The sequence below is a fragment of the Sus scrofa genome, chromosome 11 (assembly GCF_000003025.6).
Source record: "Sus scrofa isolate TJ Tabasco breed Duroc chromosome 11, Sscrofa11.1, whole genome shotgun sequence".
Taxonomy (NCBI): Eukaryota; Metazoa; Chordata; class Mammalia; order Artiodactyla; family Suidae; genus Sus; species Sus scrofa.
The window spans coordinates 2,431,561-2,456,174 of record NC_010453.5 but is presented as its reverse complement, the minus strand read 5'-3'; the positions used below and the strand labels follow the sequence as shown (position 1 = coordinate 2,456,174).

Here is a 24,614-nt window from a genome sequence, read left to right as displayed (position 1 = left end):
CTGCAAGGCAAACATAGCGTGTTCTTGTGTTTTAACAGCCAGTGTGTGGCTGATGTTTTCCGAGTTAATTCTAGCAAACACGAAGATTTCCGGACTAGGCATTGTCGGGTCACGTGTTTGCTTTTTGGCTGGGAAAGTGTGACCCCGAAGGGACTTGTCTAAGGTCACAGGGCCTTGGGTCTGTCGGTGTCCAGTAGAGGTGGCCTCCTGGTAGCCATGCCTTCCTCCTAAAGGAATCTTTGCAGTTTGAAGAGAACAGACCATGCGCTTAGGGCAGCTGCACCGCCAGCTGGAGCGCCCCTGCCGCATTCTGCAGTGATACTGACACCAAGGTGGCTGGCGTCCTATCTCTTTAAAAAGAAAAAAAAAAAGAAAAAAAAAAAGGCGGTGGGGGTGGGGGTGGGGGGGCGACTGCGGCAGCGGCATCCAGTGGCCTGGACCAGTGCGGCTGCAGTGGTGATCACGCTGGAACCTGCTGATGGGACAAAAGGACAACAAAGGCCGGGACGCGATGCTGGCAGCGGCCAGTGAGCGTGCGAGGACCCGGCTAGATGTCACGGGAGCGGAGGGATGCGGGCTCCGCGGGTGAAGGGGCGCCGGGTGCCCTGAGAGCCGGGCTGGGACCAGGACTGCGGGGCTCCGCGGTCGTTTTCGGAAACCGCCCTCTGGAAGGACAGAGAAGCTCCTTTCTCCCGCTGTGCCTCTGTGAGTAAGGGGTTCTTTGGAGAATTCCCAGTTTGGGCCGCAGCCTGCGGGGTTTGTGGGTGAGGCACCTGCAGGGTTACTAGAGAGTCTCCCGGCTTTGTCGTTGTAATTCCCATCCGGGCTGGCGGGTGGGGGTGGCTTGCTCACAAAGGGTCCCGGCTGTTATGCAGAGTGGGGGGCCCTGTGTAAAGTCCTCTGGAACAATAAGTGGGATTCCCAAAGTGGCCTCCAGCCCAATGCATAGTAACTGCCCTCATTTAAACAGCAAGCCCTTAAATGGTCCTTATATGTTATAGTTGTCTTATGTGGTAATCGCTGAAAATCCTGCTTTTTTTGGAAAACATTTTACTTTGTTACTTAAATTTTATTTTACTAAGTGAGCATTAAATTCTTAGAAAGAGTGCCCCAGGTTTCAGAAACAAAAATCTCTGGCTCTTTTTAAATTTTTCTTAAAATAAGGTTAATGCCTCAGTGAAGAGTGCTGGTTGGTTTCTGACATGTCAGCTGTTGGGGCTTTAATTTTATCCTCTCTATGCGACGGAAGCCTGTTCCTTTAAGTCAAAGACGAATACAGGTCAACTCCATGTGCTTCCCCACGCGGGGCCGCCCCACGTCATTCTGAGGGAAGAGGCTGATATTCAATCCCATTTTAGTTGTCGCTTGAAGAGCAAATCTCTAGAACCTATGTGGGAAAGGAGTCTGGAAAAGAATGGATATGTGTTTACGTACAACTGAGTCACTTTGTGGTACAGCAGAAACTAACACGACATTGCGAACCAACTACACTTCGATAACATTTTTTAAAAATGAAAAAAAGAGTACCCCCCAAAGAAAAGCAAATCTCCCACACTGTTTTGTTTTTGTTTTGTTTTTAAGCTATTCACTGATAGCCGGATACGTACGAGCTTAATGCATGGTTATCACATCCTTAAAACTAACCAGCTTTCTTTCCCTCATCTTGCTGCAAAGTCTTACTTTACGTCGTGGACAAATGACACCTCGTTCCTTTTCCTCCTTTCTCCGGGGCCGTCCCTTCATCCTTTCTTTTCCATCCTGGCTCTGCGCTGGCCAATTTCCCCCTTCTCTTCTGTGGAGGTCAAGGCTCCTTTAGTCTCCCTTTCAAACCACCCCAGCCAGATGCCCACTATTCCCACATTTCCCTTGCTTGGTTTGTAAGATCTTTTCCATTTTGAATACGGTGTTTTTCTATCCTTCACTTAAGAAGAAGAAAAGCCCCGTTACAGCCTTATTTTAAGCCCAAGGTTGGCTTACATCCGCAGCATCTCATGTGTTGTTGCTTTTTGCTGGGTTTGCTCTCAGCAGCCTCGGGTTCAGATAGCTCTGCAGCCCCTGGAAATTCACTCACTTCTGTGAGCCGCAGTTCCTTCCTGTGTTGGAGAGGAGGGCAGTTGTTATTCACGGGGGTTGAAATGAGCCAGAGCATCTGAAGGCGCCTGGCACGGGACTCGCACAAGGCAGCTATTTACCAGGTGTTTGTCGTTTTCCCCTTCCATGCGCCCACCACCCGTCCGCCCATCCCTGGGAAAGCTGGCGAAGGTGGTTTCTCACACCATCTCGCTAAAGGAATGACTTTTCAAACACTCTCTTGACCAAGTGCATCTTCGTCAACTCTAGGTACCAAAAAATGTCTTGAGTACTTGCTCAGGATCTCTTATTATAGAGGTAAAGCTGATGTTTCCATGTTGCCACGGGGGTGGTCTCCGGGGGAGGGTGTTGCACCTGCCTTTGTCTATAGCTCCTGTTCCATCCTGTACGATGGCAGATGGTATTGACTCTCCTGCCATGGGTCCAAGTGAGGACAGCTAAGGGGACCCAGGCAATGGCTGCCGACCTGGAAACAGGGGCGCTTCCTGTGGCTGTTCTGATCTGGGGCTACCTGAGTGGAACTTGCTTTTCTTTTCTTTTTTTTAAATAACTCAATGAATTTTATTGTATTTATAGTTGTACAACCATCATCACAGCCTAATTTTATAACGTTTCCATCCCAAACCTCCAGTCCATCCCTCTCACCGCCCCCCGTAACTTTTTCAAAGTCTGTGAGTCTGTTTCTGTTCTGAAATAAGTTCAGTTGTATCCTTTTTTAAGATTCCACATAATATAAGTGATATTACATGTTTGTCTCTCACTGTCTGACTAACTGCACTTAGTATGATAATTTCTAGGTCCATCCATGTTGCTGCAAATGCCCTTATTTCTTTTTTATGGCTGAGTAATATTCCATGGTGTATATGTAGAAACTTGCCTTTCAAATTGCCAATCCCGGTCACTGTTTTAGTTTCTCTTTCACTTCCTTTCTCTTTGCTACTTCTCCTTTCCTTAAACTCTGCACTTGGCTCATGGTGTCAGATTTCAGTGGAGGGCAGGCGTAGAGCCCGGTCTTCAGGGATGCGCGATGCGGGGAAGCTGGGAGAAACTGCTGGGCTGGGAACCAGAGGCGCATGTCTCTGCCTCAGGCTGGGCTTCCCTTTGTGCTAAGTGGAAAGTCATGGAGCCTCAGCTCCAAGATGAGAGGTCTGGTGTAGACAATCTGCATTTCCTTCAAGGCCATATACTCAGTTTGTAACGATTATTGGATTAAATACTGTGCTTTCACCTATGTTGTTTCCTTCCATTCTCGAAACAGCCTTGTGAAACAGGCAGCCCATTTTGCAGATTATAAAATGCAAGATTAAGACAGAGTGGAGCCCCAGCCACTTATTTGTTGGAAGAGGGGGTTGATGGGATGGTGTCAAAGTTTACTTTTTTCTTTCTTTTTTTTTTTTTTTTTTTTGGCTGCCCAGAGGCACATGGAGCTTCCAGGCCAGGGATCAGATCTGAGCCGCAGGCGTGACCTACACACAGCTGTGGCAACGCCAGATCCCCAAGCCACTGTGCTGGCCCGGGATCAAGACTGAGCCCACACCCTAGCACTCCCAAAAGGCTGCTGATCCCATTTTGCCACAGTGGAAGCTCCCTGTTTTCCTTTTTTCTTTTTGCCTTGGCCAGGGATCCAACTCAGCAGTGACAATGCCAGATCCTTTAACCCCTAAGCCACCAGGGAACTCCACAGTTTTTTTTTTCTTGCTGAATATGAGTAAGCACTCAGATGCCAGCTCTGGGATGCACCACATTGTCCCCTCTCGGGACGCTTAGAGGTCATGGTGATGTGACATCCTGGGTGCCCGTGGCTTTTGAGTTTGGTGAGGGAACTCGATGGCCCCTTTACAGCAAAGGTCCACCCAGACAAGCATTCATTTTCATTTTGGCTCCAGATTAGGCCAGAGTCTATCATCTATCTAGTCCAGAATAGGTGGGCTCTGCAGTTCACACATCCTTTTCACATGCTCTGAAACTAGGACATTTTAAAATAAGTCAAAGCCACCTGAATGTTTTTATAGGTAACCATTTAAACTTCATAGATCTCCTTGTGGCATTAAAGTACTAATGGAAGAGTTTGTATTTGAATTTCGGGGTATCTGGGATTTGTACACTATTTGAACATAGTAGTGGAGGTTTAGTTTTTCTCCTTATTTTTAATGCAATGATACCTTTAGCCATTAAAAAAAAATCCTAATAGAGTTACTGGATAAATTGCAGAAACTATTGCTAAGGTAAACATGTCCTAAAAAATTATTGATTTGAAATTCAAACTTATTTTTAATTTTGTTTTTCTTTTTCGGGCTGCACCCATGGCATATGAAAGGTCCCAGGCTAGGGGTTGACTCGGAGCTGTAGTTGCCAGCCTACACCACAGCCACAGCGATGAGGGGTCCAGCCAAGTTTGAGACCGACACCACAGCTCCTGGCAATGCTGGATCCCCAACCCACTGAATGCGGCCAGGGATTGAACCCACATCCTCATGGATGCTAGTCGGATTTGTTTCCCCAGAGCCACAACAGGAACTCCTGAAATTCAAACTTAACTAGGCATATTTTTATTTGCTAAATTGGGCAACTGTATATAAATAGAACCTTAATTGATGAATTAAATAATAGTTACTTTGTGTGAAGATATTAATTTGTTGTCTTTAAACTTATACACTATATCCAGTCTTTACCAACTTTCTATAATATGCAAAACAGCTCACTTGTTTCATTTATTGATGCTTTTGTTTATTACATGTTTAAGTTCAATGATTAGCCTAAAAAGTTCTTATCCTGAAGAGCATGTTACGTCTACTTGCTTTCATACTCCCGGAGGCTCTGCTAAGGACTGAAAAAAAAATACCCAAGATTTTAAATATATTTATTTGGAGTCAGATGACTGTGTTTTTCAAAACAGGCTCTACGTCATGTGGCTCAGATTCTTCCTCTCTTGGAGCCTCAGTTTCCTCCTCATTTTTTTTCCTTTCATTTTAACTTTTTTCTTTAAAACAATTTTTTATGTTTTTTTAATTTAGAAATTTTTAAAATATTAAAGTGTAGTTGATTTACAATGCTGTGCCAATTTCTGCTGTACAGCATAGTAAGCCAGTTATATATATATATATATATATATATATATATATATATATATACTCTTTTTCTCATTATTTTCCTTCATGGTCTATCCCAGGAGATTGGATATAGTTCCCTGTGCCAAACGATAGGACCTCATTGCTTATTTTTTTTCTTCTTTTTCTCCCCCCCCCCTTTTTTTTTTTTTTTTTGCTGTGCCCTTGGCACGTGGAAGTTCCTGGGCCAGGGATTGAACCTGTGTCACAGTCATGACTCGAGCCACTGCAGAGACAGCTCAGGATCCTTAACCCACTGAGCCACCAGGAAGCTCCTCCTTCTCCTTCAATGAGACTGAGAGTAGCTCATTTAGCCCCACCTCTGGGGTCAGGTGGCAGGTGAGCCATGCCCCCTGGTGGCTTCCAGAGGAACTTTGGTTTTCATGTGCCTGTGCGGGTATTATCTTTCCCCTGGAAAAGCCCAATAATAGTAATAACAATACTCTGATAATATCAAATGAGAGGTCTTTCAATCGTATAACCTGTTATAATTATTTTTGAAAGCTTTTTTGAGATATAATTCGCATACTGTACAATTCGCCTGTCGAGTATATTATTTTTAGGTAAAATTTTATCCTTGAAGGTAATTGAGCTTTAAAGGTAAACTCCAGCCTGCAAGGACTTTATATCCGTGCCAGTCCCCCTAGACCACACCTCCACCAATGAGCTCTGCTCGTTGACGGATGGACAGTGAGGCCAATCAGCTCCATTAAGATACGTTCTGCAAGCACATGTCTTTACCTCCCTGGAAGTTGGCCAAAGTGACTACATTTTTTTTGTTGTTGTCTTTTTTTTTTTTTTTTTTTTTTTTTTTGTCTTTTGTTGTTGTTGCTGTTTCTTGGGCCGCTCCCGCGGCATATGGAGGTTCCCAGGCTAGGGGTCGAATCGGAGCTGTAGCCACCGGCCTATGCCAGAGCCACAGCCACGCGGGATCCGAGCCGCGTCTGCAACCTACACCACAGCTCACGGCAACGCCGGATCCTTAACCCACTGAGCAAGGGCAGGGACCGAACCCGCAACCTCATGGTTCCTAGTCGGATTCGTTAACCACTGCGCCACGATGGGAACTCCTGTTGTCTTTTTTTTAAATCTTTTTTTTTTTTTTCTTTTCTAGGGCTGCACCCACAGCATATGGAGGTTCCCAGGCTAGGGGTCCAAGAGGCGCTGTAGCCGCCGGCCTACCCCACAGCCACAGCAACATGGGATCCAAGCCGCATCTGTGACCTACCCCACAGCTCATGGCAACGCCAGATCCTTACCCCACGGAGCGAGGCCAGGGATGGAACCCACAACCTCATGGTTCCTAGTGGGATTTGTTTCCGCTGCGCCGCACGGGAACTCCGAGTGCCTAAACTTTTATTCTTTAGTGAGCGCGCTCTGTATCCGTGGCCCCATCTGACCGAGTAGGGAAGCAAAGATGAAGGCCGTCTTGAGGGGCTCCCAGCGGAGCCGACAAGGAAGATTTGTAAACACAGAAGGGTCTGGAACCCTGGGAAAAACACTGCTCTTCCTCCACGTGGGATCCGCGTCTTTCCTGCTGTCCATTGTACTGGAACGCACACCCAGGCATCGCGCGCCTTGGTCTGGGGCTCTGTAGACGCATCTGGGTCCATCTTCCGCGTCGGGGATGTGTGCTTGAGGTCAGATAGCGGTGGCAGCGACGGTGGCCTTTTCTGCGGTGGACTGTGGCCTCTGGTCCGGGTGTCACTGAGCCGCCCGCCTGCTTCGTCTCAGGTTTGGGTCTGTTGATTTGAGGGTGAATCCATCGGACGTCTCCAGTTTGCGCAGATGCCTTTTACCGCCTTTGCTGAGTCCCGTTCTGCTCTGACATTCAGGAGCGAAGGAAGCAAGTCCCTTGTTCTGAGGGCACTTGCAGCGGAAGCGCCCCCCGGGCCCAAAGTCTGGCTGTCCTGGCTCCTCGCTTCTGTCACGCTAGGGCCTTTCAGGGGTAGCTGTGCAGCACGTCGCAGAGGCTGTAGCTGTGTGTGAGTGTGTGGGAGCAGACACGATGAGAAGTAAGGTTGAGGTTTCATGCCCACCTTCAGAGCGACGGGTACCCCTCAGCGGGCGAGCGCTGAGCCAGGCCCGTCTCTGCCGGGAGCGAGCGGGTGAAGAGACCGTTTCTGGGGAAAGGGAAGCTGTGGTGACAGTGGAGCTGAGGGGCACGTCCCTGCCCGCTTGGGACTCAGCCTTCAGGATTTCGGCCCTGTGTGTCCGGCCAGTGGCGGAACTCAAAGAAACGTTCACCCCAGTGAGTCCGTGGGGCTGGCCAGTTTCCTTCCTACTCCTTAAATGAGGCCTTCCAGGGGGCCCCCGCCCCGGGTGGGGAGGCCCGGGTTGCCAGAACAAGGTGTTTTTGCTGAGATGGTGACGGCGTCACGGGTGGACACCCTGGGCTTGCATTGGACAGTGGCCTCAGGCGTCAAGGCCAAGTGGGTGGATCTCACAGCTGGCCAGAGGGCACGGCCAGGGATGCAGAGCGTTGACTGGCCCCTGACGTGTGAGAGAAGGACAAGGACGTGGGCAGAGGAGACCAGGGACGCTTCATGTCCCTTGGAGTGTTGGAGAATATTCCAGGAGCAAGACGGACTCACCCGAAGTGCACTGGCACTTGCAGACGTAGTTCCGGCTGGGCTCTGTGGCGACTGTGCCGGGCAGCAGGTGGCCCCGGTTGCAGTGAGGCCGGCTGGGCGCAGAGAGGGTGGGTGGTCCCCAGGCCAGGGGCTCTGCGGAGTTGCTCTGTCCCCAACATGATAGGATGGGAGCAGCTTCTTTCCGCGCTGGGGAAGATGGGCACAGACCAGGAAGCGGGACGTATTGTGTCTGGCACTCAGCTGCGGGACCGAGGTGAGACGTGGGCGTTGAAGCCCGCATGAGATGGTGCTTTATCCTGGGCACCAATTTCTTTGTCTGTCAATTGGAATCAGCAACGTTCTGCCTAATCGCTAGGCTGTCCTAAGACCGAAATGACGTAGTATCTGCGAAATCACTTTAACAGATTAAAAATACCTGTACAAGATCATCTCACTATGCAGCATCATAATTTTACTACCAATAACGCTTCAACTCCATACAAAATTTAAGATAGTATATATTGTGTACATTATGTATAATTTTCTTAGCCCTGCTAAAGAAATACACAAGCACAAAAGTATTATGAAGGCAGTAAAACACAAAAGCAAAAACCCAGGTTTATCGCATCATGATTGAGTTGATTGTCTTACTGAGAAACTGGGCAATTTCTTAGTAGGGATAGTTTGAGCCTTCACAGTTCTTCATTTTTAAACGGCATCAGATGGCTGTGTGATCATAGCAAGGGGCCATTAAAAACGAAACGGCTGCTAAGCTTTTACCTTCCCTGCAGTGTCATTCTTAAGGATTTAGAGAAGGACATGTGTGCTGTATTGAAGTACTCGAAAATGGGTTAAAGGGTGAAGATTTACATACAAGAGAAGCATGAAACATTTAATGTGTATATAAAATTACATTTATATAAAAATTATGTGAAAAATTTATATATAACAATCCTGTAGCGTGTTCATCATATGATCAATAAGGAACAAAAGCAGTGGTGTGGTTACAGGAACGCCTGGGGGATAAGTTCTCCAGGGGGTTCCTGAGGGGCTGGTGGCGCACCCCGATAGCGGAGGGCTGTGGCTGGTGTTTAGGGAAGGCCTAGGCACCCCTCAAGTAAGCACCCAAAACAAGGCCAGGCACGGAGGGGGCGACTCTTTGTGCAAATCCCTTCTCTCCTGCCTTTTCTCTTCCTTCCTTCCTCTTAAAAAACCTTATTGGAGTTCCCGTTGTGGCTCAGTGGGTTAAGAACCTGATGAGTTATCCATGAGAATGCAGGTTCATTCCCTGGCCTCGCTCCGTGGGTTAAGGATCTGGCGTTGCTGTGAGCTGTGGTGTAGGTTACAGATGTGGCTCGGATCCCGCGTGGCTGTGGCCCTGGTGTAGGCCGGCAGCTGCAGCTCTGATTCGACCCCTAGCCTGGGAACCTCCATATGTCACGGGTGCAGCCACTTTAAAACAAACAAAACAAACACCTTATTGTGTAGACCCTTGTCTTCCATCTGTTATTCTTAATTAACAGCTATTACAATAAATGAGAGATATTAAAGGTACTACTGCAAAGATGAGATTTCTTTATCATGTTATGAACGTATTTCCAAACATAATCCCATGTACAAGATGCAGTTTACAGTACAAATTGAATTTTTATCATTTGAAATGGAAATATTAGGCATGCAAAAGAGTATGTAGTCTTTTGTCCACTTTTCTTTGAGGCTGTTCCTTTTTTTATTTTTGAGAGCTCTTTGTTGATTATCTGCGCGGCAGAGAGTCTGCTGATTTGTGTAGCTTGCATTAGATGAAGAGAAATTCATCTCTTTTTTTTCCTTTTTGGGCCCTGGCCACGGCATGCAGAAGTTGCCAGGCCAGGGATCGAACCCACGCCATAGCAGTGACCATGCTGATCCCTAACCCCCTGCGCCGCAAGGGAACTCCAGAAGGTCTTCATTTTAATGGGGTTTGAGCGTTACCATCTTTTCTTCTATGGTTCTGTGCTTTCTCTTTGTTGCTTAAGGAGTTTTCTCTGCCCTAATGTCGTCAGTTTACGAGACTGTATCTCTTTCTAAAACCTCTAAGGGCTGCTGTTCTCACTTGCGCCCTTCCTCATCTGGAACTGACACTGTGCGCTCTGCGACGTGCAGATGCATTTAAGTTTCTGGCTGGAGAAGCATTTGTTCCAGTGACGTTTTCCAAATGGTCCAGCTTTGCCCATTGAACGCGGCAGACGCCGCTGGCTTCTGTCGGGTTTCCATCAGTGCTGGGATCTGCTTCTCAGCTTTTACTGTTTTTTGTTTCTTTGTCTTTTTAGAGCCACACCCTTGGTATATGGAGGTTCCCAGGCTAGGGGTCCAATCAGAGCTGCAGCTGCCGGCCTGCACCACAGCCACAGCAATCACTGCAGGACCCAAGCTGCATCTGTGACCTACAGCACAGCTCTTGGCAACGCTGGATCCCTAACCCACTGAGTGAGGCCAGGGATCGACCTCGAATCCTCATGGATGCTAATCGGGCTTGTTACCATAGAGCCACAACGGAAACTCCCGCATAATCTTTTTACTCAGTTCTTGAAATGGATACTTAATTTTCAACCTTTCTTCTTCCTGAGTGAAATTATTGAATAAATGTCCTCTAACTTTACTCATCCCCATTTATGACATAAAGAAAGAGCAAGTCAAAGACTTGGTGTTTTTTGTGGGTGCTTGTTTTCAACCAGAATTTAATGACTCCTTTCTATTCATTTTATTTATTTTTAGGTCTACCCTCTATTTGTGCAACATGATGTTGGGTTTCTATTTATATTGTGGATGGAAAATTTCCCTTTATAATATGCTTATTTAAGTTGAGAGTCACTTTAAGAAAAAAAAAAACATTAAGGAAATATTCAAACAGGTGATACGCAGTAGGCCAAACCTCCCCAAAGTGGTGTGTTGCCTCTCAAATATGAGAAACATTATGAGAGATGGAGTTCCCGTCATGGCACAGCAGAAGCGAATCCGACTAGGAACCATGAGGTTGCGGATTCGATCCCTGGTTTCGCTCAGTGGGTTAAGGGTCGGGTGTTTATGTGAGCCGTGGGGTAGGCCAGCGGCTGTAGCTCTGACCCCTGGCCTGGGAATCTCCATATGCCACAGGTACGGCCCTAAAAAGAAAAAAAAAGAAACCTCATGAGATGACTATCATTTGTGACTATCGTTGGGAAACTCACATTCCAGGCGACACCCTGCCTTCTGCCCTCCACTTGCATGTTGATGGCACATGCAGTCATCCCGCCACAGAGGGTGATGTCTGAATCATCAGAGGCCAGGACAGGTCCTGGGGAGACATAGGAATACACATGATCCAGGGTCCAAAAAAGGAAGAGTAGTGCTTTGGGGAATTCTAAATGGTGGGTGAGGTGTTCGTAAAGCAGGGGACATGAGACTGGATTGCTAGCAGAGGTCACGGGCTGTGAGACGGGACACCGGGATCCTTGGGGCCCTGCATGGGTCCATCCAGGGCACTTCTGTAAAGCACCTCCGTCCTGACAAGATTTTTAGATGGACAGCCCCGCAGAGGGCAGGAGAAGGACCGTGTCTTGGCCTTAATAATATGCCGGCCAAGGTCATCGTGTCCTGCTGGAAGTGACGGAGTCAGTTTGTACGGTGCTCATTCATGGGGCTCAGAGTTATTTAGGAAAAACCATCCACAGATTGTCGTTTGTAGTGAATGTATCCTTATCTACCTGGAGGAACGTTACAATGATTTGCCACAGGGCTCTCTGCTGTGTAGCAAATTTATCAAACAAGCCAGGTGATGGAAAGTTAATTCATAGCCCAAATGACAGAATACATATTTTAAAAGGTATCAACGAGCTGGAATTGGAGATGGGCGCTCGTTCAGTGGGGTTGGTGAGCACAGATGTGCAGTGATCCACTGCGATCAGGAATCCACTTCCGTCTACAGTCCCACAGAGGCTTCCCGAGCGGCTCACCCGGACAGGCTGCAGGCGGAGCCTGGACAGTCCTGCTCCAAGGAGAACCAATTCCACATTTCCCTGGGAGGCTCGCGCTTTACGGCGAACGTTCATGTATAGCTTGCATCTGTTCAATATATGCTCATATTTGATGGGTGCCTTTTTTTCTTTTTTTCTTGGCCACACTGGTGACATGTGGAAGTTCCTGGGCCTGGGATCACATCTGTGCCACAGCAGCATCTGAGCCGGCTCCTTAATGTGCTGCACCAGCAGGGAACTCACTCATGGTTATCTTTAAAATGACATTTTCATGGGCTTTTCTTTTGTATTTAAAAGACATGTTTTTGGAGTTCCCGTCATGGCGTAGTGGTTAACGAATCCTGCTAGGAACCGTGAGGTTGCGGGTTCGATCCCTGACCTTGCTCAGTGGGTTAAGGATCAGGCGTTGCCGTGAGCTGTGGTGTAGGCCAGTGGCTACAGCTCCGATTCGACCCCTAGCCTGGGAACCTCCATGTGCCGCAGGAGCAGCCCTAGAAAAGGCAAAAAGACAGTAGATAAATAAATAAATAAATAAATAACTGACTGACATGTTTGGATTAATTCCTGCCGTCAGAACTGTTGATGAATTAAAAGCACACACGCTTGTTTAGAATCATAGACTTCTATTTTATTTTGGGGGCCACACCCAAGGCAATATGGAGATTCCCAGGCTCGGGGTCCAGTCAGGGCTATAGCTGCCAGCCGGTACCACAGCTGCAGGAACACAGGATCCAAGCCACGTCTGTGACCTACACCACAGCTCACGGCAATGCCGAATCCTTAACCCACTGAGCGAGGTCAGGGATCGAACCCGCATCCTCGTGAATGCTGGTCGGGTTCACTAACTGCTGAGCCGTGATGGGAACTCCCAGAATCGTAGAATTTTAGAGGAGTTGATCAGTTAGAACACTCACTGCAGGTCCCTTGTTTTACAGATACGGAAATGCAGCCTAATTCTCCACGTGAGTTTGCATAACCTTACTTAATCTAAGCCTTTCAAACTCAAGAGTCCACGTTTTAAAATTCATTATCCTACAAAAGCCTCCTATTCACTTGCTGTTATAATTCCTTGGTATTAATTCTTACATTTTAATTTGCTTTTCTTTTTCGGCTGTACGCGTGTCGTATGGACGTCCCCAGGCCAGGGACTGGATCTGAGCCAGAGCTGTGACCCGTGCCACAGCTGTGGTAATGTCTAAGAGAGGGCGCCTTGAAAAGTGTAAAGAATTTGTAACCACGACGTTTGTAGGAGTGGCGGAAAATTCATGTCCCCCCCCCCCCCCGACTTAGCATTGTTGACAAAGTTGATCATTTTTCTTCTAATTTCTTAAAATATCAGACTGTTGCAGGTACCAAAAGTTATTAAATGTGCTACTGGAAAAATAAAGACTCTCCTTTTGTTAACATAGAGGTCTTTTTGATAATGTGTAAAGTCATTGGTTTGGACCTAGGGGTATTGCTAGGAAGGCATATTTCACTGGGCAGAAGCCAGGGAGCTGGAGGAATGAGGAGAAATGCAGAGGGCATGAGGACATGAGACGAAATTCAGTTGATGTGCTTTTATTTATAGCGACGGCCCTGTGTGCTTATGATGTGCATCTGCCGTGGCGAGCGGAGGGCTAAGTGCCATGCTACTTGGCAGGGCTGTGGTGCAGCCAGCAGTTTATAATTAGAAAGTCCCTGGAGCTCAGAACCCTGCCCGGCTTCCGTGGGAATCTGCATTTCCAGTGCATTGACGTTGACACCTTTCCCCCTCTGCCTTCTCTGACCCTTCCTTGATCTTTCTTTCAGGGTCTCAAAAGTGATGCCAGGATGCAGGTGTCCCCAGTGCCAGAAGAGAGATGCCCACCAAGGAGCCCTGCGCGTCTGCTGAGACGAGAGTGAGGCACACGCAGCCCGAGACCGGCCACGGGGTCCACCACCTTCCGAAAGAAACACGGGAGCGCCTCAGCTGAAAACAGCTCATCTTCGCTTTGGGGAAAAGCCAAGACCCATCAGCTAGTCGATACCATTTTTCCCTGAGACCATCTGTGGGTTATTGGGGCAGAGGCCAAGCCCAAGAAGGTGCTGTTTCGAGACTGGAGGCTCGCGCGAAGGGGCACAGGCACAGGACTCAGCGATGCTTCTGGACGCCGCCGCCGGCGGCCGATGAGCGGACCCTGAGGGGGCTCAGCCTCTCCCCTGGGCAGGCAGAGCCCAACGGGACGACGCGCTTAAAGGAAGCCCAGGCCCGACCGGGGAGAAAGAACAAGATTTCATGGTCTTCCCAGACGGACGGTCCAGGCCACGGGATCATGGAGACCCAGGAAAAGAGGTAAGCGAGCTGATGGGTCGACACGGCGGCGACACTGCATGGGGAAGGGACCGTCGTGGCTTTTCCCACGTGCCGCGTATGTGGGCAGAAACCAGGGGGCGCTCCCTGGAGGTGAGAGGTGACTCTCGCCTGCGGGCGTTGGCTCTGAGGGCAGTGGTGCGAAAGGCAGTGGGTCGGCATCCGTCCTTCCATTTCTCCCCGTGGTTCTGGATTTCGTTTCCTGATGTGGCTCTGGGAACAGACCGTGGACCAGATGTATCCTCTTTTCCCCCGTCGTAAAGTGTATACACTGGCGCCTTTCACTGGCCCATGATGCTTGGGAAGCTATTAACTCACACCTGTGAAATGCTTGGAGTGGCGTCAGGTATGTTGACAGAGGATTCGGGAGAGCGCTGAACTTCTCCCTTATACACTCTGGTGGTCAAAGGTAACATTTGCTCTTTCCTCAAATCGAGTGGCTGCTTCATAGGAACATATTGCATAAGCGTGAGGATTTATGCCAAATAGAGCATTGGTGAGTATGGATAACGACCCCGCATAGTTTTCTGTAGCGCTGCTTTTTTCTTACGCATATTACAAAATACTCTCTCACTGATTTTTGACTGCTGTGTCCAAACAGTGCGTTCAATAATTTAACATTTAGGGCCGTAGAGACCAGGTCAGGCTTCACGGCATCTAACCAAGTATGTCAACAGATGAAATGACTTTTTAAATTTGGCTTTCCAGATTTGAAACTTTGAAAAAAAGCAAAAAACCAATGTGTGTTTTTCTCTTTACCTTTCAAATTTTTTTATTCACCAGATGGGGGGAAGTGAGTGTAACTTTTTTTCCAACAGAATTGGACTCTTAACCAATCAGGCTTAATGTTGTGCCTGGTTGTTGCTTAAATATGTGAATTGCACAGGTATTGAGACTGTTAAAGGATTTGATTTTTGTTGATGAATTGGCGTATTTGATTGTTTGGTATTTCTAGTAGTATAAGGAGTCGTCTCGATGAATTTTTGTCGCCATTACTGATGTCCGATAGTTTCAGCTTGAGAGAACCAGCTACACTGAAGTAGCCCCGTTCTTGGTATATCACAGTATTTCTGTGGTTTTTTTTTTTTTTTTAAACTTTCTAAACTGCTTTCATATAGTGCTTTCCCTTTAGTGTTGAAGGGACATTTTTTTTTTCAAGTTTAAGGTGAACTCATTTTCCTACAACTTGTCCATTGGCTGATTTGCTCGTTAGAAATTATTTCATTTATGAATTTGTTCTAAAGGGCAGCGGTGACATCGAGTCATGAATGCTGACAAGTACACATTTTCAACAACGGGGACTGATTTGAAGCATCTCTCAGGTGCTGGAAAACACAACAGGCTGGATGGTTGTTGCAGTCACTAGGCGATAAAGTCTGTTTATAGGGAGAACAAAGTGTCAATTAACGTTGAGAGTATCTTTGCAGGACGTACCTCCTCTAGGCTTTGGGTACTCTAGAATTTCCTCAGAACTCATGATGTACTTAAAGCTAAAATGCCAGGGATTGGATACAGCAGCATTTGATGAATACATAGACTAGAGTGAATGAGTTGAGAAGCAAAGCATTGACTTAATACTATTTCATAAACACACTTTGATGAAGACATTGGAAACCTGTCTTACGAAGACCATACCTGTATAACACTCAGTTACCTGATGTTTTTGAACGAGGACAAGGTGATAATTTTTAAAGCTGAAAAGGATCCAAGGTGGACTTCTTCTTCTTCTTCTTCCGCTTTTTCCTTAAAGTAGAGCTGATCCAAGGTGGACTTCTTGATCTCTGGGTGCTGGGTCCCAAGGTCTCAGGGGCGTGTGTGGTTGGCAGGGCTTGCTCAGAGCCACTGCATTAACATGCAGCGCCTTCCGGGGGCACTGGCTCTATGTAAGTTCTCGGGGGGGAAAGAAGTCGGAATATCTGTGTGATGGGCAGTATAAAATGTGTTAAAATAAAATAAAAGCAGATATATCAGTGACTCTACCGTCTGGGCATTGAAGCTGAATGCAGAGACATTCTCCGTTGTTGAAGGCCACTTTGGGCCTGGTTCCTTCCGTGGCTTCTGGAAAACTCTGGAGTGTCCGTTTGGATCAGTGCGAAAAGAGCAGGTTCCAGGATGTGGCAGGTGCACCAGACTTGAGGCAACCTCCCCCTAGGATGGATGCCAAGGAAACTGTTCCAGGTACAGTGTGATGCAGGCCGGTGGCAGTGCTTAGGCGACCCTGTCTTAGCGTCTGATTTGACAGATGAGAAAATCCTCCTAGGGTGGGTTAAAGAAAAAATTAGCCTGACACTGGCTACAATGGTAGAGATGATTTTATTTAGGGCCACTGCAGTAGGTGTTAGGACCACTGCACTGGGGCGAGAGGTCTAGCCTAACCTCTAAGACAGCTGGGGATGCGTAACCCATGAGCAGAGTGAGGGGGTCGGTGGATTAGTAAGAGGAGCCATCAAGGGTAGGGGATTCTTGCTGCAGACAAGCCAGGGTGACCAGGTACTGGGGGTCGGGGAGGAGGACTTTGATTAGGTGGAGATTAATCGGATGTCTAGGGTGAGAAGATTCTTGTTAAACTGGCAGAGGGTGTCTTTGCTGAAACTGGGCTCCGCAGGTCAAAGAGAGAGCCTGAGGACAAGGCCTGAGAGAGGGTTCAGAGGCGCCTTCTAACGTTTGGTCAAGGAAGCACCCTTGCTGGGTTCCAGTCCAGACACGACTGGCCCGGCCTCTCCTGCCTTCCTCCGGGGTCTGTGCGGCGAGGGGAGTGTACCTCTAACCGGGGGACCGCAGTGCAGCCCTTTCAGATAGGATCCTCCAGACAAACCACGGTTCATGGAGCCACTCATTCAACTAACGCGTGTCGAGCGTTTATTACACCAGGTTCTTAGAAGGATGGAACGGACGTAGATACGGACTCTTGAGAATTTCCCATTCAACCAGGGAAGACAGAAAATACACCATAAAGCTAACACATCATTAAGTTATGCGGCCCTTTGTACGAAGGAACGGACGCAACGGTGGCCAAGGAAAGGGAGGCGGGCCTGTGACAGGGCTTCGTAGGACGTGGGTCAGTCTTACGTAGGACGGGCAGGGCAGACCTCCCGGAGAGGGTGCCACTTGAAGCGGGTGAGGGAATTAATCATGAGCTATTTAGGGGAAGAATGTTCCAGATGGGGAGCCCACGCACATCCCCCGGGGCGGGTGCTGCCTGGCCCGGTCCAAGAACAAGGAGGGGGCTGGCGTGCTGTGGGAAGGGCCGAGGGCCGGGGCGTCAGCATCGGAGGCTCTGAAGGGGATGGGGGACCTGCCGAGGGGTTTGAAGGACCGGCGTGGTCTGGCTGCTGCTGGGAAGGGATCCCGCCAGCCGAGCAGAGGGCAGCGGTCGAGGCAGGGACCACTGTGCGCCGTCAGAGTCCAGGTGGGAGACGACGGCAGTTCTGGCGGGGGTGGCACTTACCTGCCGGCTCTACGGTGGCTCTACGGTGGCTCTCTTCAGGGCTCTTCCTGACCATCGGGCAGTCGGAGGGCCGGGTGCGTTTCACAGGAATATCAGCAGCCTGGTGAGGGTGGGTGTTGAGTCATCCTTCCCACAACCACGGATCCCCGAATTCTCCAGTATCACCTGCGTGCCCCGCGACTCAGATCCGTTCTGACGCTGACGACCCAGAGTGAGCACAGACCCCGCAGGTTAGAGGCTCCATCCTGCGGGGCTGCCTCTGCCTCAGAGGCAAACAGGATCCGCAGGCTATACCAACCGCAGAGTCAGGGACTCCCGTGACCACCTCCCTCAGGCTCAGTCATTCACCAGACTGACTCAGAACGCAGAAAGCTCTTTGTTTACAATTCAGTTTATTATCAAGAATATGACGCAGGGAGTTCCCACTGTGGCTCAGCTGGTTAAGAACCCCACAGTCTTTTGGAGGATGTGGGTTGGGTCCCTGGCCTCGATCAGTGGGTTAAGCATCCCTCATTGCTGTGAACTGCAGATAGGCTGGCACCTGCAGCTCTAATTTGACCCCTGGCCTGGGAACTTCCATATGCTACAGGTGCCGTGGTAAAAAGAATGGATGAATGAATAAATAAATACATACACACGTACACACATACATACATATTATTCCCTTCAAAGTTCCATTTCGTTGGCGTGATTAATTAAGTCATTGGCCCTTGGTCGTTGAATCCAATCTCTAGCCGTCCTGCCCTCCCTGGAGATGGGGCTGAAGGTGCCACCCTTCCATCACGTGGTTGGTTCCTTTGGCAGCCAACATCCCCCTGCCCCCCAAGTCCTGAGGCCCTCTGGGGGCCCTGCCTCCAGTTACCTCATTAGCATACGAAAGGCTCGCATCACAAGGGCAATTCCATGAGTCTTAGGAGCTTCGTGCCAGGTCCTGGAGGCAAAGACCGCATATTTATGTTTTATTATCTCTCCGTATTAGGAGTAACAACGATTCAGAGAGAGCAGGAGACCAGTCTTGAGCAGAGCAGCAGATAAGCCGAGTCCAAGTACAGGAAAACTAAGCCTAGACCGGGAAGAGCAGGTGGGCTGGGGAGGGTGGGGAAAGCCAGCCAGCCTTGACTTCCTCTTCTTTTTTTTTTGTCTTTGTGTCTTTTCTAGGGCCGCACCCACGGCATGTGGAGGTTTCCAGGCTAGGGGGTGAGTCAGAGCTGTAGCTGCCAGCCTATGCCACAGCCATAGCAATGCCAGATCCAAGCTCTGTCTTTGACCTACACCACAGCTCATGGCAATGCCAGATCCTTAACCCAATGAGCGAGGCCAGGGATCAAACCTGCAACCTCATGGTTCCTAGTCAGATTCATTACCCACTGAGCCATGATGGGAACTCCCCTCTGCTTCTTTTTTTTTTGATACAAATTCATTTCATCATCTATTTACTTAATTATTAGGAAAGTGGAGTTGATTTACTGCGTTGGGCCCACTTCTGCTGTAGAGCAGAGTGACTCAGTCATAAATATGTATATATTCTTTTCCTGTATTATTTTCCATCCTGACTTTCCAGCCCTGGCTTCTGAGAAGGGACAGAAGTGGGTCCAGGCTTGGAGCCATGGATCTCGCTCGGGGCAATAACCCAACCAGAGGCACAGAGACAGGGTCCAAAGCAGGAACGAGTGGCTTAGCAGTTGTTCCACACCCGCTAGGTTTCAGGGGCTCGTGAGTATAAATAAAGTCAGTTAATATTTACGCCCATGTCTCTACGCTCCGGGCCTTTGGCTGCTTGGTAAGACCTCAAGCCCCACGCTCCTGCCTGGTGTCAGCTCTTCCTCCCGCTGTTTCTGGACGTCCTTGGGGCGGTGACATCTCCCCAGGCTCAGATCGAATTTGCGCATGTTCTTTCCCCTCGAGCCTCTGGGTCAAGGGGACTTGTCAGGACCTCTGCAGCTCGTGCCTCTGTGAGGACCCCTTGGGGCCAAAGCGACTGCAGCCTGTGCCTGGGGAGGTCCGGGAGAGGAAGAGGGTCTCCTCGAGGCTGGGCTGGTTTTGTCTCCTAGGAGAGAGGCGGTGCTGCCTGGCTTTCCTTCCATCCAGTGTTTCGTGAACCTGACCTTCACCTCTGGCCTCGCAGGCTCCACACCGGTCCTTCGCGTGATGAGGACGAGGGAGAGGATGGGTCCTGTCCTGCCCCCTCTCTCACTTCTCTCTCCACCCTCCTTAGATACCTCAGCATCCAAACAAAACCAAACCACCTCAACCAACGCCTCCCAGCTTCTTTAAGAGCAAACAAATTGTGTAATGGAAAGAGTATCAACTTTTGAGCCAGACATACTTGGTTTGAATCCCATTTACTAGTCATCGGCCTTGAATAAGTTACCTTTTTCCCCCTAATATAGGGAGAATAACGCCGACGATATTGCTAAACCGGAGACTTTGAATGGGAGTTACTTGTGTTGTATCTGACTGGTCGCCCTTCTCCCATCCCTCTGTTCTCCAGAAGCACAAAGCCCAGGTGTCTTTGGGTGGCTCACCTGCAGCTCAGAGCACCTGTCGTGCAGGCGCTGCAGGAACGGCGCGGCCATGCCCAGCCCAGCCTAGTGAGCAGTTGCAAACCTGCCTGACTTGTCCCTCTTGGTTGGTTGGAAGGAGTTCCCTTCCTGCCCTGTCTGCGTCCCCTCACCACGTCCCCTCATTGTGTCCATCTGTGCTGCTACCTGTTTAGGGGAGGGGCTTATGGAGGGTCATTGGCCATCAGAAGGGGAAATACAAGATGCAAAGAGAGGGCCTGGGGAGGATCCCACTGCGGTGTCTTTAGAAAAAGAGTCCTGGAGTTCCCGTCATGGCGCAGTGGTTAACGAATCCGACTAGGAACCATGAGGTTGCGGGTTCAATCCCTGCCCTTGCTCAGTGGGTTAACGACCCAGCGTTGCCGTGAGCTGTGGTGTAGGTCGCAGACGCGGCTCGGATCCCGCGTTGCTGTGGCTCTGGTGTAGGCTGGTGGCTACAGCTCCGATTCAACCCCTAGCCTGGGAACCTCCATATGCCGCGGGAGCGGCCCAAGAAATAGCAACAATAACAACAACAACAAAAAAGACAAAAGACAAAAAAAAAAAAAAAAAGAAAAAGAGTCCTGGAGAGGCGACGTGATGCTTGGTGGGCAGGCAGGAAAGCCTACCGGGTATTCCAGCCCTGGTTCCATCTCATGAGTCCTGGGTGGGGAGGGGGCACCAGCCCTTGGTGAGCCTCTTGGCCGGTCTGTGGAGTATCTGGGGCCTGTGTCTGGTCTGCAACAGCTGCCGGGCTGTTAGCGCCGTCAGCCTCAGAGGGAAGAGGTCCGCCCAGACCTGGCTCGGGGAGGCATCGGTAGGAGGAGGGAACATACTGGTGGGTGCGGTGCAGCTGCAGCTTTCCATGGATGCGAGTGGGATGCTCCTGCCCTGTCATGGGCCGATCAGCCATCGTGCTGTGTTGAGCGGCCCAGGGGTCAGGACCCCACGGTCAGGCCTGGATAACCCAAGGGTTTACGCACAAAGATGAGAAGGAACCAGCAGAAATCGCCCAGGAACCCGGAGACCCAAGGGGTCCGAGGGACGAAGCGCCACGCTGGAGAGCAGGGCCCTGGAGATGGCAGGGACCTTTGGCTGAAGGACACAGTCAGGCCGGGGAGGGGCTGCGGGTGGCTTTGGGGGGAGCCCACGTCCTGACCTCGCTCTCCTTCCTCCCTCCCACCTCCTGCTGGGGCTCCTCTGGGCCACCTCAACCTGCAGCCTGCGGGCCTCCGGCCTCTTCTTGCTGTCCATCCAGCAGCCCAGCCCCACTGATGCTCAGTCCACATGGGCAGCCCAGGGCCAAGTGCAGGGCACAGAGCGGGCCCTCCGGCAGAGGGAAGGTGTGAGGCTGTGGAGACATGTGTGGGCTTGACCATCTGAGCTGGACTTGGCAGAAACCCTACACGTGGCTGTGGCCCCCTCCTGCTTGATAAAGCTTTTGTCAGGAGCAATTTCAGACTTAGAAAGAAGTAGAGGGACCTAGGACCCTTGTGCAGATTCAGTGGTGATGGGAACTCTGCCGAATTTGTTCAGGTCCCTCTTTTTCTTTGCATCAGGGTGTTAAAAGCAAACCCTAGGTGTCCCTTCCGACAGGACCCAGGGTGCACAGCTGGGGTCGGGGGGTGCACTCCTGAAGCTGCAGGCCATCCCCAGGAGCCCCCAGGGCTGCCCGGCTCCAGGCAGGCTCTCGTCTGAGACGAGCCAGGGACTTGCAGTGCAGTCCCCAGAAGGCATGCAAGGGAGAAGAGCAACAGCAACAGCAGGAGAACCACGTTTGTTCCCGTGGCTGTCGGAATCATTGCCCTTTAAACGCTACTGAGGAAGCCCTCCCGCCCGCCCGCCCAAGAATCCACTGACAGCTTTTTTTCCTGGAGAACCATATAAAGCTAATTTATTACCCAGCATGAAACAGGTTTTAAATGATCTCATTTCCTGAATCTCCTAATTCAGTACGAGGGAGGAAATCTCCTATGGAAATGAATCGAAATGATACCTTTGAGTCCGATTGACTCCAGATTATGATTATTTTTTAAATTAAGCAGTGGGAAAAACGATTTATATTTGAAACTTTCATATACATGGGTCTCATTTCTAGCCTGTTGTGATTGAAAGCAGAAGCCCTAGAAAAACAGCATAGAAACAAAACGCTACTTCTTTTCGGCGCCAAACGCAATCTGAAACCTGCAGCACCTCCTAGAGCACGTAATAGGTTCTGGAGAAAAAGCCCCGAAAGAGTGAATAGGAAAAACAAGTCCCTTGAACGTTCATAGAAAACATGAAAAACAGAAAACCTGTGTAAAAGCAATCGCGTACTCTTGTGACATCTGGCACAGGCAGGCACAGTCAACCCAACTGACATTTTGACCTGGGTTAAATTACCACCCCCTTCTCACAGCCCACAAAAAAAAGAAAAAGAAGAAGAAACAAAAGAAAGGAATGGACCTCTCTCCTGTGGCAAGAAGGCTGCATGAGGCAGAGCCGAACATGAACAGCTTGCGACGCCGTTGCATTTGGTCTTTTCCCTTTGGCCTGAAGGAGGAGGGAGGCAGATGGGCTCTTTAAGAAGGATGAGGTGCCAGCCCCTTTGCTGTCTGGTTTTTCTTTTTTTCTTAACGAGGGAAGGCTTAGCTGAGCTCCAGTCGAGTCCCAGAAGGAGAGGAGAGAAGGTCTGTAGGGAGGACAAGGGCTTTGCCGATGTCATCTTCCGCACAGAGGCCAACGAAGGCTTCTCTGCCCGCTGCCCACAGTCCCTGAGAAAGTGCCTTTCCGTCTCCGCTTTCCCAAGAGCCCCTTATCATCATAGTCTTTGGATGCATAGGTCATGCTACGATAAGGTTATTGAAAACCCTTGTTTCTTGCTTATGATTCTGGACCATGGAGTGTGGCTTTGCATTTTTAAAGTCAGTGCCATTTATGTCACCCAGTTTCCGTCCCAGTATGTAGGGAAGGCCACTCAAAGGGTAGCTTAGGTTGAACCTACTCCTTCACCCCACAAGGTGCATTTTCCCGGCATCGAGGTGACTTAAGCTTCTGCGGCCACTCAGCCAATTGTCGGGGCTTTATTTTCATGTTAACGTCTTTCAAACAGAAAGAGATACGTGCAGAAAAAGTGCAAAGACAGGAGCGAGGCTACGGGCCTCTGGGCAGGTGCTTGGGAAGAAGAGGCAGGGACAAGGCGGGAAGGGCCAGCCTGTCTGCAAAGGCCTTGCCCTTGGACTTGACGTATGGGTGGAGTTAAGCTGGGGAGAGGCGCAGTCACACCCTATTACAGGTCAGTGTGGCGGCCACGGGGAGGGCTCACCGGTGGGGAGAGGCTTTGGGGCAGGGAGAGATGAGCTGGGCCCCTGACTTGGTGGTCTGAGCAAGACAGTAGGACCTGACCCACAGGAACAGGACGAGGGACTGGATCCAGGTGTTTGGCAGGGCTGAGCGCTCCGGCGCGGGGCCTGACTGGGTGTGGAAGGGAGGCTTTGCCAAGGAGGCCGGCGTTTCTTCCTGGAAGTATTTGCTTTGTATCTACAATAGCTTCAGGTTATTTCATCAAAGAGGGAGACTCTCTAGGAAACAGGAAAGTGGCCAAAGGCTTAAAGGACACACACACACACAACTGTAATTGCTAATTCAATGTATGTTCTGAACTACATGCAATTGCCCTAAATAATTTTCCATGGGTGAGTTTTGTTTGTTTGTTTTTTTTAATGTCTTCTTAGTTTTAACGGCTACACCCAAATGCCTGTGGAATATGGAAGTTCCCAGGCTAGGGGTCAAATCGGAGGTGCAGCTGCAGGCCTGCGCCACAGCCATGGCAACACTGGATCCTGAACCCACTGAACAAGGCCAGGGGTTGAATCCACACTGTCAGGGAGACTACATCAGGTTCTTAGCTCACTGAGCCACAGTGGGAACTCCCCACTGAGGAGTTTTTAAATTTTTTTTTTTTTTGTCTTTTTGGCATTTTTTTTTTTTTTGGGCCACTCCCGCGGCATATGGAGGTTCCCAGGCTAGGCGTCGAATCGGAGCTGTAGCCACCAGCCTATGCCAGAGCCACCACAATGCGGGATCCGAGCCACGTCTGCAACCTACACCACAGCTCACGGCAACGCCGGATCGTTAACCCACTGAGCAAGGGCAGGGACCGAACCCGCAACCTCATGGTCCCTAGTCGGATTCATTAACCACTGCGCCACGACGGGAACTCCCCCACTGAGGAGTTTTTCATGTAAATTACCTAGAATTATATTTATAAAAATGATAGAAATAGCGAACAATCATATAGTTTGTTTAGATTTAGATTTGGGTAAATTCTGAAAAAAATAACTGTACATTTGAACATTATTCTATGCTTTCTCTACTTAAAATTTTTGTCCTTGGTGCTTCAGAAATATTCTTTTTTTTTTTATAAGCAGCATCTTTCCCCATTTTATTTATTTATTTATTTTTGTCTTTTTTAGGGCTGCACCCGCGGCATATGGAGGTTCCCAGGCTAGGGGTCCAGTTGGAGCTGTAGCTGCCCACCTACACGACAACG

At 49.5% G+C, this 24,614-nt stretch overlaps 1 protein-coding gene across 3 annotated transcripts in view; it reads left to right on the top strand.

Annotated features, from left to right (window-relative positions):
• The window catches only part of SACS (sacsin molecular chaperone), a 73,351-nt gene continuing 49,155 nt past the window's right edge, over nucleotides 419–24,614 (top strand). For all 3 annotated transcript variants that reach the window (XM_021065465.1, XM_021065464.1, XM_021065462.1), the window contains exons 1-2: nucleotides 419–705; nucleotides 13,555–14,077. In XM_021065465.1, the coding sequence (XP_020921124.1) occupies nucleotides 14,021–14,077 (57 nt within the window). In that variant the 5' untranslated portion in view covers nucleotides 419–705; nucleotides 13,555–14,020. The remainder of the gene's footprint in view (nucleotides 706–13,554; nucleotides 14,078–24,614) is intronic.